The 15730-nt window shown below is 38.2% G+C and overlaps 1 protein-coding gene across 5 annotated transcripts in view; it reads left to right on the forward strand.

Annotated features, from left to right (window-relative positions):
- The window catches only part of IFT81 (intraflagellar transport 81), a 76906-nt gene extending 62394 nt beyond the window's left edge, over positions 1-14512 (forward strand). For 2 of the 5 annotated variants that reach the window (XM_049865802.1, XM_049865803.1), the window contains exons 15-19: positions 875-961; positions 2013-2084; positions 2167-2252; positions 6785-6830; positions 13834-14507. In XM_049865802.1, the coding sequence (XP_049721759.1) occupies positions 875-961; positions 2013-2084; positions 2167-2252; positions 6785-6830; positions 13834-14016 (474 nt within the window). In that variant the 3' untranslated portion in view covers positions 14017-14507. Of the gene's footprint in view, positions 1-874; positions 963-2012; positions 2085-2166; positions 2253-6784; positions 6831-13833 lie in introns of those variants that run through there. The other 3 variants (XM_049865804.1, XM_049865801.1, XR_007514882.1) reach the window with 3 other exon arrangements.
- The last annotated feature ends 1218 nt before the right edge of the window (positions 14513-15730 follow it).

The following is a 15730-nucleotide window of genomic DNA, read 5'->3' on the forward strand; positions in this document are numbered from 1 at the left end:
AAAATTTTAGCATATATTCTTAACAGAGTCTTAAGTTAATCAGCATCTCCCAGACAATACAGGGACCTTATAATAATTCACCTCTCCTGCTTTACATGTGTATTGTTATCCTCTAGATGGGTTATTTAGGTGGGTACTGTTTTACTGCTATCTCAGTGCTGTATCTCTAAAGGTAGTTGTCACTGTGGTTGTTGTGAGACTCAGTTATTATTAAGGGAAAAGCTGTGATGCCCTTGCAATTTACGAAGACCAGTCCTCTGCCTAAGTCTTCAAATTTCTCTCTCACCACTTCCCAGACACACTCCAGCATAATAAACTACTTGTAATTTATAAATTATTCTTGTTCTCTCTTGCTTCTGAGCCCTTATATATGGTACGCGTCTTTTCTGAACACTCTCCTTTCCCTTGTCCACCTTCCCCTGACTGGTTCTTACTAGTCCTTCATACCTCAACTTAGATGTCAGTTTCTCCAGGAAGTTGCCCCCACTGATCCCCAAGCCCGAGTTGGGTCCTGTGAGAGTCCTTTGTGCACCTGTAGCACCTTCTCTGTGCCCACCATTGATTGCATTCAGCAGCCTGTTTACCTGTCTGAACATTACTTGAGGGGAAGGACTTTTAATTGTGTTTTGTTCACTCTTGTTCCCCAGCTCCTAACAGAAAGCCTGGCACACAGTTCAGTACATGGTTGCTGTGATTGTTATCAGCACCTTCATCTATCATAACTCTGAAATGTCTGCTTGTTGTATAAATAACTCTTAAGTATGCCAAGAAGCTTAGGTTAAGTTACAAGATTGACAAGGGCGAGCATTGTTCCAGAGCCACATTTGAGGCCTTTGTTTTTCACTTATTCAGTCATTTGCCCTTTTCACACTAGGAACTAACCCAAGAGTGTGATGAGAAGAAATCCCAGTATGATAGCTGTGCAGCAGGCCTCGAAAGCAACCGGTCCAAATTAGAACAGGTAAGAACTGAAGTTAGCAAAAGCTGCTGGTGTGTGCACGCGTACTTTCACCTCACCAACATCAAAAGATTCCCAAATCGGTATTATCATCAGAGTCTGTCTCCTAAATTTCAGAGATCTTTCTTTCTTCAGACTTACTGTTTACACACAGAATTCTCCATCTGTACCATTACCACCAAAGTCCAGGGCACCATCATCTCTTTCCGCAGCTCCCACAATAACCTTCCACCTGGTTTTCCCACATCCACCCGTGCCCTCCTAAAGTGTATTTTCCACAGAGCAGCCAAAGAAACCTTTATAACGCTTAGTCCATCCTCCATTGGCTTCCCACTGCACTTCAAATAAAATCTTAGTTCCAAACCGTGAGCCACAGGGCACCACGTGCTTTGGCCCCAGAGGCCTCATTGACTTCGTATTTGTGGTTTCTCTCCTTGTCCACGGGCTCTAGCCACACTGGCCTTCTTCCTGCCCTTCAAACAGGCCAAGCTCCTTGTCACCTTGGGGCTTTTGCAGTTGCTATTTCCTCTACCTGAAGCCCCCTACCCCCACCTGCTAACTCCTTGCCTTGCTCTCTCGTCTTTTCATCTTTCAGGTCTTAGCCTGAACATCACCTCCTCACAGACATCTTCTCTCTCTAAGGGTGCCCACTCTCCTCCCAGCATGGCCCACTCAGCCTCTCTCCCATTGCACTGCTGAATTTCCTTCAGAGAACTCATCCCTGTCTGAAATTACCTTCGTTATGTGCATCCTTGTTTATGTCTGTTTCCTCTACTTGATTGAGAGCAGAGACCTGTCTCTCTTGTTTACTTCTGTGTCTCCGGTGCCTAGGGCAGTGCTGGTCATACAGTAGTTACTTAATAAGTGAGATTTTAGAGTGACATGAGTAGCTCTAGAAAAGATTGTAAGCTATTCTTGTTTCAGAATACTGAGTTAAAATCACAGAGAGCTAATGGTTGTAATGGTATTTCTTTCGTTGTGTGTTTAAAGCCCTCCTCTGTGCATCTGTATTAGACTTTCAATAATATCGTCCATTTAAAATGATATATTGTAGGAAGTCAGAGGACTCCGTGAAGAATGTCTTCAGGAAGAAAGTAAATACCACCATACAAACTGTATGATTAAGGTAAGACAAAGAAAATGGATATAAAACTTTTCTTAGATTTTTCTGTATCGAGATGTACCTAAACCTTAGCCTTTCCACTTAGAACCTAGAAGTACAACTTCGCTGTGCTACCAATGAGATGAAGGCTTATGTCTCTTCTGATCAACAAGAAAAAAGAAAGGCAATTAGGCAAGTATTTTTGTTGTTTATATAGTGAATCTTAAAGTTTTCATCTATAGAAGTTTTATAATTAAGATGGAATTATACAAATTTGGAGTATTTAAATAAGCATATTTGTTGCTGTTAGGTGCTTTCAAGTTGGTTCTAACTCATAGTGACCCTATGTACAACAAAGCGAAACACTGCCCAGTCCTGTGCCATCCTCACAATGGTTGTTATGCTTGAGCCCATTGTTGCAGCCGCTGTGGTCTTCCTCTTTTTCACTGACCTTCTACTTTTCCAAGCATTATGTCTGTTTCCAGGCACTGGTCCCTCCTGATAACATGTCCAAGGTATGAGAGACATAGTCTTGTCATCCTTGCTTCTAAGGAGCATTCTGGCTGTATTTCTTCCAAATAAGGATATACTAAGATATTATTTGGGACTAAATCTTGTTGAACATCTTTGGGATATTCCAGTCCTGCTAACTAGGTAGGAATGCATATAATTTTACAGTTTTTTTTTTTTTTTTTTTATAAGCACTGAGGTCAGTCTCTTGTAAATGTCCTACACGGCCTGGACTCCAGCTGTCTGCCTACTATCAGAGCTATGTGCGTGACAGCATTTTAGCTGGGAAAACTGTGATTGCAGGATGCCAGCCTTCAGAACGAGAAAGGTGTGCCAACACCACTTAGTCCTGACGTGGTGATTTTTTGTAATCCTAGCTTGTAACATACTGTAATAAATCATCTGCTTCCCTAACAAATACATTTATGGTTAAATTGCAAGCTGTGAAAAGATGCAGTAATTGAACAAGGTAACCCTTCTTTACCCCTCATCACAATCCAAATATTTTGCTTTTACCATCCAGTAAGAATTCAAATAAAGTGTAAGATTCACTTTTATTCTAGATTTCAGTTGAGAGTTTGAGTGGCATATACATTAACTTTATAAAAAGAGATCTAAGAAATAGAATATCTATGCAGAATCTAAATTTTTTAAATATACAGCACCCTGGAATGTAAGCCAGGCTGAAAATATCCTATAAATATGACAGAGTTTTTTCTAATAGTCTAATATATTAGGCTAAAAATATACTTATTTAGATTCTGTAAACTTTGCTTAAAAAAATCTTTAGGGTCAATGCTAAGAAATTTGAAAAGTTAATTTTTTTCTTTAAAATAAGAAGTTTTAGAAATTAGGTTTCATCTCCTCCAAAGCTGACAACATAAATAGGTTAGGTGCTGCTGAATTAAATAATGATTTTCTCATCAGTTTTCAAGCCAATTATTTTTCATAATTTAAAAAATCATTATGAACTCCTACCATTCCATCATTTTCCTATAGAAAAATATTGTGCCTGGGACTAGAGTAGTACCTGATAAGAATATCATGAACAAATTAGAAATGACTACATCTTAAACTGCTGATACTTTTGTGAAATATGATTATAGATATAATATTTTCATTGTTATTCCATTTTCAGCATTTACAGTTACTTTCTGGCAAGACCAAAGGTATAATTAGCTTGGCTTTGAAAATTGTCTGGAAATGTTTATTTAAAGAGGCAGCATGTTTTAGTTCAAAACGCTAGATTGGAGCGCGTATTACTTTGTTTCTAACCCTGGCTTTTCCACTTGCTAGCCAGGCTTAGGCAGGTCACTTCCTCATCTATGAAATAAGGAGAATATGTACCATCAAGGATCAAATTAGATATAATGCAGGTAAAAGTGCTTTGGAAATTATAGTGTGATTCCTTGAGGGCAGGCACCCTGTCAGACCTGTTTTCCACTTTAAACCCTGGGACATACTTGGCACATAATAGGTGCTCCATAATTATTTCTTGAATAGATAATGATTAGATATTAGTTTTATTTGGGGAAATGACATGAGCCTATTGGTTACTTGAGAAGTTTTTATATATATGGAAATTCTAAAAAAATTTGGACATTTCTCAAGCCTAGGGTAGTAAATGAATTATTTAAAGCTATTCTTCTTGAGCAGTATGTCATTTGTATCCTCCAAGCTTGCTCTTTATTGGAAAGCTGGTGAGGCAAACAGTTTGACACAGTGCCTCGTAAATTTTAAGGAAAAATGAAGGTTCATCAGGATTGTGTTTATTCCCTTCCACCCCCCTGCTGTCCACAGATTCTCCCTTCACTTCAGCTCTGAGAGAATTTCGGGTACTTGTGACAGCCACACACTCTACGCTGATCGCTCTTACCTTCCTTTTTGTATAAATGCTAATCTCCCTTCACTTACCAAAAGAACCAAACCCGATGCCATCGAGTCAATTCTGACTCATAGTAACTCTACAGGACAGAGTAGAGCTGCCCCCATAGGGCTTCCAAGGCTGTAATCTTTACGGAAGCAGATTGGCACATCTTTCTCCCTCGAAGCGGCTGGTGGGTTCAAAGTGCCAACCTTTTGGTTAGCAGCTGAGCGCTTAACTGCTGCGCCACCAGGACTCCTTTCCTTCACTTATGCTGCTATATTTTTTCTCTCTCTGGTTTATGATTTCTTAGCTTCCCAATTTTATATTGTTTAATTTCCTATTAAATATTAGAATGTAGCTTTGCACAGGAAACCAGCACATTCTCTCTCTCCATCCAGATTTGAGGTCTAAAGTCTCCTTTGTCTTCTTTGTCATTATCCTTCAGTATTTGTCACTATTATGTTACCCACTGGAAGCCTCACTTCTTGCTTTGTACACTACTAAAAGATAATTATATGTTAAAAAAAATAATAATACAGTGTTATTTGTACTTTTTATTTTTGACATTAAAATATTTGGATTTTTTTAGCTTACCAGAGAAATATTGGGTAGCCTACAGACCAGAAAGAAGAACTAGATGATGCCCAGCTACCACTACCGACCATTTTGACCAGGGACACAGTAGAAGGTCCCAGATAGAAAGAGAGAAGAATGTAGAGCAAAACTCAAATTCCTTAAAAAGACCAGACTTCCTGGACCGATAGAGACTAGAGAAATCCCTGAGACTATAGCCCTAAGATACCCTTTGAACTTGGAACTGAAGCCACTCCTGGTGTTCGCCTTTCATCCAAATACTAGATTGGCTTATAAAATAAACAGTGTCACTTGTGAGGACTATGGTCCCTTCAGTAATCAACTATATGAGATCAAATGGTTAACGTTTACCCCAAAACAAAGATGAGAAGATAAGGAGGGGGAGGGAAGCTAGACGAATGGAAACAGAACAAACAGAATGAAAATAATGAGAATGCTGACACATTGTGAAAAATGTAACCAATGTCACAGAGCAATTTGTATACAACTTGTTAAATGGGAACCTAATTTGCTGTGTAAACTTTCACCTACAGCATAATAAAATATTATTAAAAAATAATAAATACTTGGGGGAAAAAAAAACAGTAACCACCATGAAGCATTATTAGACAAAACATAAATGTGCGTGTTGCCATTCCAGAAATACCTCCTGTTAACACTTTGGTGTACATTATTTTGTATTCTTTTCCTATGCATTTGCTAATATATGTGTGTGTGTGTTATCAAATGCATGGGAAAATAAGACAAATATATATTATTGTCATCTGTGCCTTCAAGTCGATCTGACTCATAGCAACCCTATGTGACAGAGTAGAACTGCCCCATAGGGTTTCTTAGGCTGTAGTCTTCTCCCTTGGAGTCACTGAGTTGGTTTGAGTTGCTGACCTTTTGGTTAGCAGCCAAGTACTTAACCATTGCACCACCAGGGCTACTTATATATACACATATCTGTGTATACAAAAATAAGAATAAACTGCATCTACAGTTTTCTCTTAATAATTTATCTAGAATTTTTCTACTTCAGTATTTATAGATCTGCCTCATTCTTTTTTACCGCCCTATCATATTCCTTCTGATGGCTGTACCATAGTTCATTTAAGCATTTCCCATTTATAGACATTTAGGACATTTGCAGATTTTTACTGCTATAAACAATGTTGAAGTGTGTAGTCTCTCCTTTTACCTTTATGAAGTTATGATAGTGTTTCCGTAGGGTAACTCCCAGAAGTGGAATTGCAGGGTTAGAAGCTGTTTAATATTTATTTAATATGTGTTTCCTTTTTTCCTTCCTGCAAACCACTTCAAAAACAGTGTAATTAAATTGTTTGGCATTGTTTTGAGGGTAAAATAGCCAAAAATAGTACTTAACATTCTAATTCTCTGAACTTAATTTCATATGTGATGTTTTGGGTTTTTTCCTCTTTAAATTACTATTTACTAGAAGAAATAGTGGTAATGGGCTTCATTCTGACTCCAGTACCTTAAACTATATTGTCTAATATAGTAACCAAAACCCAGTGCCGTCGAGTCAATTCCGACTCATAGCAACCCTATAGGACAGAGTAGAACTGCCCCATAGCGTTGCCAAGGAGCCCCTGACGGATTCAAACTGCAAGCCCTTTGGTTAGCAGCCGTAGCACCTAACCAGTACGCCACCAGAATTTCCGTCTGTTAGATATGTTAATTTATAATTTAGTTATATAATCAAATCAAGTGAAGTAACTTGAAACTAAATCATTATCTTGACCCCTAGGGAACAGTATACCAAACATATTGCTGAACAGGAGAACCTTGGAAAGGTAAGAATGTATAATTTTTTTTTTCTATATGTGTTCTCATCTAATTCAGCCTTTCAGTTCATGGTTATGACATTGCCATCCTTTTAAAAAGGTTACAGTACAGTTTTCTAGGGGAAATCAAATCCCTGTTAATCCCTTTCAAAGATGAAGACGCTTACTTAGGAGTTTAGTTTTCTAAAAGTGAAGGCACAAATGGATCTTTGAAAAAAAAAAACTATCTAGCTTTAAATAGCAGAGAGTTCATGAAGAAGTTCTTAATAACAAATAAAAATGCCACATATTGTGCACTGCAGTTTTTCAGATTATTCTGTTATCTCTGTTTTATGAGGTAACTATAAATTTACTCATTTATTTAATAAACACAAAGTTCTTACTATGAGCCAGGCACTGGTCTAAGCTCTTTACTAACATCTGATTCCTGTAATACTAATCACTGAGAAGCCCTCCCTGAGATAATCACCTTTCTTCCTGCCAGCCTTGTATGAGGGCTGCTGAGGATGGGACTGTGGGATGGAGTCTGGTTCTCTCAGTTCTCTGGGCCAGTCATCAAAAAAGAGGTGGTAAGATAGTAAGGACCTTGACCATGAAGACTTAAACTACCAACTAATCGACTCTTCTAATTGACTTCAGAAAGAATACATTTTGACAGTTACTTTGAAGACATCAGCTCTGTGTCATTCTTTAAAAAAAAAAAAAAAACCTCTTTATCAGCAACTTGGAGGAAAGATGACCAGCCTTCTTCAGGTGACCTAGCTTCAGTCTTGGGCTTGTGGCTCTGGACAAGACCTTTAATCATTTTGTGGTTCATTTCCTCATATTTAAACTGAAGTAGGTAGCTACAAAATTTAAAAAAACTAAAAATTGCGTACATAAAGTCTCAGATCACCTTTAATGATTTCAAGTCCATGTTGCATAGTGAAGGCTAACCAAGCTTCCCCGTGTACCATTTCATGTGTTCCTTGTTCAGTTTCACCACTAAAAAGTGAGTTTTCCTCTTAGTTTTTTCTGATGGAAGTGTCACATTTCTAGCATCATAGTTAGGGAAGAGTTGCTACAGTTTTTCTTTTATAATTCTGACTATATACAGGTATATAATTTCACTGTTCAAATACTCTTGAATCTGCAACCTGGGAATGATACATGTATCTCAAAGCTGGTTGTCCATTCTTAAAGTACGAATGAAAAATATGGTTTTGTTTCAGGCTTAATGCATTTGTACACTTTAGCTATTGGTCAGACTCAATAAATTGCTGATGGCAAAATTATTCATGTTTACATTTTTTAGTTTAAATCATTATTAAAACATACACACATTTATGCTTTTACATAAAAACTGAATTCACTCCCAGAAACCTGTATGTAATATCCTAAAGGTCAGCTTCAAAAAAGCGAGTGGTATAACCGCAGGTTCAGACGTTGGTGTATGTACTTGACTGAGGAGCCAATTGGGCAAAGCCGCCATTTGTGGGATTATGACTGAATGCCTCTAAGTCAGAATCTCACCCAAAAGGAACAATACCGCAGTGCCGCAGAGCCTCCATTGGCCTCAGATAGCCAGTCCCCTGCTGTCCCCGCCGGTGAACCCATCGGGTGCTGGAATCAGTGTCCAGTGTCGAGTGCCAGGAAGGGGCCGTTCCCGTGTCCATCACCCGCCGCATGTTCGTGGGGAGCCTGGTGCTAAACTGTTCCTAGATGACCTGCTTTTGTGTCTGGGTCTTATACGTAGCAGTACAGATCCCCCACTGCCACCTATTGAAAGTCAGCCCTCAACGCAATGGAGTAATTGCTAAATAAAGTAGATATGGCCTCGTTCTCTCTCTCTCTCTTTTTTTTCTTTTTTCCTAGCTTTTTATTATGCAAAAGTTCAAACCTATATAAAAGTAGAGAGAATAATATAATGAATCCCCATGTACTCATCACCCAACTTCAACATTTGAACTTATGCCCAGTCTTGTTTTATGTACAACCTTGCCCACTAAACCCAAAAAACCAAATCCGTTGCCCTCAAGTCGATTCCGACTCATAGCAACCCTATAGGACAGAGTAGAACTGCACCATGGGGCTTCCAAGGCTGTAATCTTGATGGAAGCAGACTGCCACATCTTTCTTCCTTGGAGTGCCTGGTGCGTTCAAGCCACTGACCTTTTGGTTTGCGGCCAAGCACTTAACTGCTGCACCACCAGGGCTCCTTTAGTACCCACTACCGTCCTCCTGGAAGCCCTGGTGGTGTAGTGGTTAAGAGCTACAGCTGCTAACCAAAAGGTCAGCAGTTCAAATCCACCAGGTGCTCCTTGGAAACTCTATGGGGCAGTTCTCCTCTGTCCTGTAGGGTCACTATGAGTCGGAATCGACTCGACGGCAGTAGGTTTTTTTTTTGGGTTACCCTCCCCAAAATTATTTTGAAGGAAATCTCAAACATCTTATCATTTCATCTGGTTGTAGTTCAGTATGTATTATAAAGACTTTTTAAACAGAGCCTCAAAACCATTATCACACCTAAAATAATTTATGATAACAATAATTGCATAATACCCAGTCAGTGTTCACATTTCACCAATTGCCTCATAATTTTTTAATGATTTGTTTGAATCAGGATCCTAATAAGAGTTCATACATTGCCGTTAGTTGATAAGTCTCTTTTTCTCTATATTACCCTCCCATCTCATCTGTTTTTTTCTTTACAGTTTATTTGTTGGGAAAAACAAAACAAAACTGATCATTTGTCTTGTTGGTTTTCCTACGTATTGAACTTTGCGTATGGCATCCCTGTGGCATCAATTAGCATGTTCCTCTGTTCCCAATATGTCCTGTGTATTGGTAGCTAGATCTAAAAGGCTTGTTTAGGTATGGCTTGATTTTGGCAAGAATACTTCATATGTGGTGGTGTGCGCTTCCATCAGGAGGCTCTCTTTCTGTGACGTAGGCAGCCATTGATATTCCATTAATCCATTAGGTAATATTATAATTGTGTCATTCTTTCTTCATTTATTGGCTGGAATAACTTTGTGAAGAACAACTTCTCCCTCTCAATTATTTGGTTATCCTGAGGTACACATAGGAGAAAGGCAAAATTAATGCTTGATTCACTTATTTACTGGTTTTCAGAATAGTGAATCGGTTCCTATCATCCTTCAAACGTATCTTTATGCCTCCCAGGTTTAAAAATTTGTAATGTGCTTCAGTCTCTTACTGTTATTATTCCTGTCAGTGCTCCAGTTGCCCCATGTCTGGCCAGTGGAGGCCTCTTCTGGTCATCTCCTGAATCCTTTTGAAACTGCTGTAGTGGACTTGCTGGCTTCCTTACGTTCTGGTGTGACAAGATGTTCCAGGTCATCCCGTACATTTCCTGCCCCAAACCTGGAGTCAGTCATTTCTCCAAAACAGGTTCATCTACTCTTTCTGTATAATTTGTGAATAAATGTCCATCGTATTAATGAGAGTAAATAAAAAAAGAAACCCTTTCAAGGCTGATTTCTCCACTTATCAGAGAACTTATGAGTTCTGTGTGCTTTATTCAGTTTATGGGATGCCATGCTACCCTCAAAAGGAGAGAAGGAAATAATTTGCATGTTTAAGAGCATGCATTTGAATCAAGTTGTGAACATTGCTTTGTGTAGTCCTTTTTTTTTTTTTTGTACTTTAGGCGAAAGTTTACAGAGCACCTTAGTTTCCCATTCGATAGTTTGTACATGAAGTGTTCTGTAACACTGGTTTCATTCCCCACAGTGTGTCAGCATTCGCCCCATTTCTACCCTAGGTTCCCTGTTTCCTTTGATCCTGATTTTCTACCCCTTCCTGCTTTCTCATCTTTGCTTTTGGGCAAATAAATGTTGCCCTTTTGATCTTGTATAATTGATTGTTCTAAAGGAGTACGTTCCTCTCGGGTGTTACTGTTTATCTAACGTGCTTGTCTGTTGTTTGGCTGGAACGTGGTCTCTGGGAATGGCTTCATTTCCAAGTCAGAAGGATGTGTTAGGGCCGTAGTCTCAAGGGTTTCTCCAGTTTCTGTTAGACCAACAAGCTTGGTCTTTTTTGTGGATTTGATTTTTGTTCTATAATTTTCTCCTATTCTGTCCAGGACTCTGCTGTGATCCTAGTCAGAGTGGTTGGTAGTGGTAGCCGGGCACCATCTAGTTCTTTTGGTCACAGGGTCGTGTAGGCTATGGTTCACGTGGTCCAATAGTCTTTTGGACTAATTACTCCCTTGAGTTTTGGTCTCCTTCATTCTCCCTTGCTCCAGATGGGAACAGGCTAATACTTGTATCTTAGATGGCTGCTTGCAAGCTTTTAATACTCCAGACGCTACTCACCAAAGTAGGGTGCACAACATCGTCTTTATGTATTATGTTGTGCCAATTGACGTACATGTCCACGGAGCGTATGGTCCTTTGTCTTCTAGCCTAGGAAATTCATCCCACAAGGTGTTTGGTTATGCCTAAGAGGTTTCCCTAACTATACCCTTTGTGTGCTCTATATGAGCTGCACCTACATGGACATGTTATCAGGAAGGACCATGCTTGATAAGGTAGAGGGCCAGAGAAAAAGAGGAAGACCCTCAGTGAGATGGATTGACATAGTGGCTGCAACAGTGGGCTCAAACAGCAATGACTGTGAGAATGGCACAGGACCAGGCAGTGTTTTTTCTGTTGTACATGGGGTTGCTGTGAGTTGGAACCAACTTGACAGTACCTAACAACAACATAGTCGTGTATGTAGAAATAGCCCCCACCAAACCTATATTTCCCAGTGAGTGTGTTCCCTTACATCCTCCCACACCTCTTGGCATATCCATCCGCCTATTTGTATGTTCATAAATTATCGTTTGTTGATACTATTGCTGCAGGATTGTCTAAGCTATAGTAGTTGTCGTAGCGGCCTTTTATTCTTGCATTCCTTTCAGTGTTCTCTCTTGCCTTGGTCGTGTTGTACTCACTTCCCCCATATTGTATATTGCGTTTCCATTCACCAATATTAACTCATGTCTTCTACCTAATTGGTAATTTTCTCTCCCTCCTCCTCCTGTCCCTGGTAACCATTAAAGAATGCTTTTTCCTTTTTTTCCTGTGTGTAAACCTTTTGTTGTTACTTTATAGTAGTGGTCTTGTGCAATACTTGCCCTTTTGTGGCTGACTCATATTACTCAGCATAATGTCTTCCAAATTCATCTATGTTTCGAGGTGTTTTGTGGATTCGTCATTATTGTTTATCATTGTGTAGTATTCCATTGTGTGTATGTACCATAGCTTGTTAATTTATTCAGCTGTTGATGGACACATAGTCATTTGTGTAGTATTTTAACTACAGACTTTTGTTTTTTTAGGACTTAGTATGGTTATCAATCATTGACTTTCATCTGAACATTTGATATGTTAAGTAATGTACTTTTTTCATATGAAAAACATTTCATTTATTTTAAGAAGTATTCTGGATGGATGCTATGTACAGAAACACTTATCAAACTTTGAATCTTTTCATAGATCCAAAATTAATTGCTAAATCTGACTAGAGATTACACTTTCTTACTGATTTCCCTTCCAATGAAGTGTTTTAATGCAAGGTCTTTGGGAAAAGCTATAGCAGTAGTTCAGCACCGAGTGTATTTCAACAGAACAATCCAGTAGCTAGCTCATATAACACTTGATGGTTTATCAAGTATTTTGATATCCATTAATTCATGTAAAAAGATGATCTTATGAGCAGATACTATTATTTTCTCCTATTATTATCATTAATTGACAGTTGAGAAAACCAAGGTCTAGAGAAATTAAGTGTCTTGTATAAGGTCATACAGGTAGTGACAGATTCAAGATGGAAACTCAAGTCTTTGGGCTTCCAAAATCTACTCTCTGTCTTCTATACCATGGTACTGTTCCACTTTCTTTATTTCCTTTATTTATTTTCCTCTCTTTCTTTTGTATTTTTCTATCCTTTTTAATTTCAGGTTGTCCTTATTGTTGTTGTTAGGTGCCATTGAGTCCATTCTGACTCATAGCGACTGCATGTACAACAGAACGAAACACTGCCCAGTCCTGCGCCATCCTCACAATCGTTGCTGTTTGAACGCATTGTTACAGCCACTGTTCCAATCCATCTCATGGAGGATCTTCCTTCCTCTTTTCTGCCTGTACTCCACCCATCATGATGTCTTTCTCCAGGGAGTGATTCCTTCTGGTAACATGTCCAAAGTATGTGAGACAAAGCCTCGCCATCCTTGCTTTTAAGGAGCATTCTGACTGTACTTCTTCCAAAATAGATTTGTTCATTCTCCTGGTAGTCCATGGTATAGTCAATATTCTTCGCCAACACCACAGTTCAAAGGCTTCAATTCTTCTTTGGTCTTTCTTATTCATTGTCCAGCTTTCCTGTGCATATGAGGCGATTGAAAACACCATGGCTTGGGTCAGGTGCACCTTAGTCCTCAAAGTGACATCTTTGCTTTTTAACACTTTCAAGAGGTCTTTTGCAGCAGATTTGCCCAATGCAGTGCATCATCTGATTTCTAAACTGCTTCTTCCATGGCTGTTGATTGTGGATCCAAGTAAAATGAAATCCTTGACAGCTTCGGTCTTTTCTCTGTTCATCATGATGTTGCTCATTGGTCCAGTTGTGAGGATTTTTGTTTTCTTTATGTTGAAGTGTAATCCATACTGAAGGCTGTAGTCGCTGATCTTCATCAGTAAGTGCTTCAAGTCTTCTTCACTTTCAGCAAGTACAGGTTGTTCTACTATTATAAATTTAATTGACTTTTATAATCTTAGTTTTTGTAATTGTATTTTAGATGAGGCTTTACAGAATAAATTAGTTTCTCATTAAACAATACATATATTGTTTTGTGACACTGTTGCCATCCTATAATCTTAGTTGCGATACATCATAGGATAACCTAGCTTAGTTAACAATTTTTTCAAATGTACAAAACAGGCCACATTCCTCTAATCATAGCAATAGAAGTTAATCCCCGTAACTGAGATTTAATTATTTTTGTTTTTTTTTTTAATAACAGAAACTCCAGGAAAAACAAAAAACTGTACGAGAAAGTCACGGTCCGAATATGAAACAAGCAAAAATGTGGCGTGATTTTGAACAATTAATGGAATGTAAGAAACAGTGCTTTCTAAAACAGCAAAGCCAAACTTCCATTGGTCAGGTAATTCAGGAGGGAGGCGAGGACCGGCTGATACTCTGAGTTCATATGTCACTGTTTGGGTTTTTACTTGATGTTGCTAGTGATCAACACAATCCCATGATGCATTTCTTTTCTTGAAAGTGATTCGTACAGCATTTTGCTTTCAGATTAGCCATCCCCTATTAAGTTTTCTTGGAACGTAATGTTAAGGTAGATTTAAGTTTAAATGTTTTTTAACATATAAATGAGGCTTTTAGTATTTTGCTTAGTTTAGACATCAGTGGTATCTTCTGAGTTTTATGAGACTGGAGATTAAGGTAACGATCTGTAAATATAAATATATGTCCATTAAGAAACATGTAGGTTTTTAAAACGGTGATAACCCAATGTCTTAATGTTTTTCTTAATCTTTTTTTTAACTTTAGAGGAATCTTTTAGGAACTAATATCTCTTGTTTTGAAGAAACATTTATCTGAAGTTCAGCAATTCCTACAGTTTCACCTCAGTTTCTTTTCCTCTGTTAAATTGCAAGAAAATTTAATATTTTGAATAATATATTTGTTCCATTTATGTAATTAAAAAGCAAATAAAACTTGGTACATATATCATGGCTATTTATTTTTAAAGTATAGAGTTGACTTGTGTCAAAGTTTATTCTTTTTTAAGTAAGTATCCCCAGTATAGTATTGTATTAAATTTAAGGATTATTACTTAGTTTTGCCAAAACTATCATGTAGTATTCAGGTCTTGGGAATTTTATTTTAATTATTAAAAAATTGTCATAGAATATAGCTATGATAATATGCTTAGAAGTTAGCATAAGATTCTAAGTGAAATTGAAGACTTCAGAATGCTTTCAGTCTGCTTCATTTGGGCAAGGTACTTGAAGATTTCTTTTCCTGAAGAAAAATACTCAATCCCTTTGCAGCTTTTTACTTCAGCTGTAATTTCAATATTTATCAACATGTTTTGCCTTTAGATTTGAGAACTCAAATTGCAGAATTGTTAGCATGTTCCTACTGGGCTAATTTTTTTCAGTTATTAGTTTGCTAGTGCTGCTGTAAGAGAAATACCACAAGTGGGTGGTTTTAATGAACAGAAATTTATTTTCTCAGTTTAAACCAAACCCATTGCCATCGAGTAGATTCCGACTCATAGTGACCCTATAGGACAGAGTAGAACTGCCTCCATAGGGTTTCCAAGCAGCAGCTGGTGGATTCAAACTGCCAACCTTTTGATGAGCAGCCAAGCTCTTAACCACTGTACCACCAGGGCTCCTTCTCACAGTTTAGGAGAATAGAAGTCAGAATTCAGGGCACAGGCTCTAGGGGAAGGCTCTCTCTCTGTCCTTTCCGGGGGAAGATCTCTCTCAGTTTCTGTAGAGGAGGCATTCCTTGATTCCTCAGCGAGCTCCACGTAGCATGTATCTTCTCCTCCCTTTGTGCTTGCTTGTTTCCATGCCTAACCTATTCTTTTTATGTATCAAAAGTGATTAGGTTTAAGACAGCCTACACTCATGTGCCCCCATTAACATAACAAAGAAGACCGTGTTCCAAATGGGATCACATCCACAGGTATAAGGGTTAGGATTCCAGTGTATATTTTGGGGGGACAAAATTCAGTCTGTAACAGCAATCCTACAAAAAGAAAGAAAAAAAAAATATTTTAGTACAAAAAATTGTTACTACCCTGTACAAAAAGTATACAAACTTGACTGTGGCTTTAGATCTCTTTGTTCCCAGATGTTTCCAAATTTTTGTTTGAGAAGAATGTT

Source organism: Elephas maximus, chromosome 22 (assembly GCF_024166365.1).
Source record: "Elephas maximus indicus isolate mEleMax1 chromosome 22, mEleMax1 primary haplotype, whole genome shotgun sequence".
Taxonomy (NCBI): Eukaryota; Metazoa; Chordata; class Mammalia; order Proboscidea; family Elephantidae; genus Elephas; species Elephas maximus.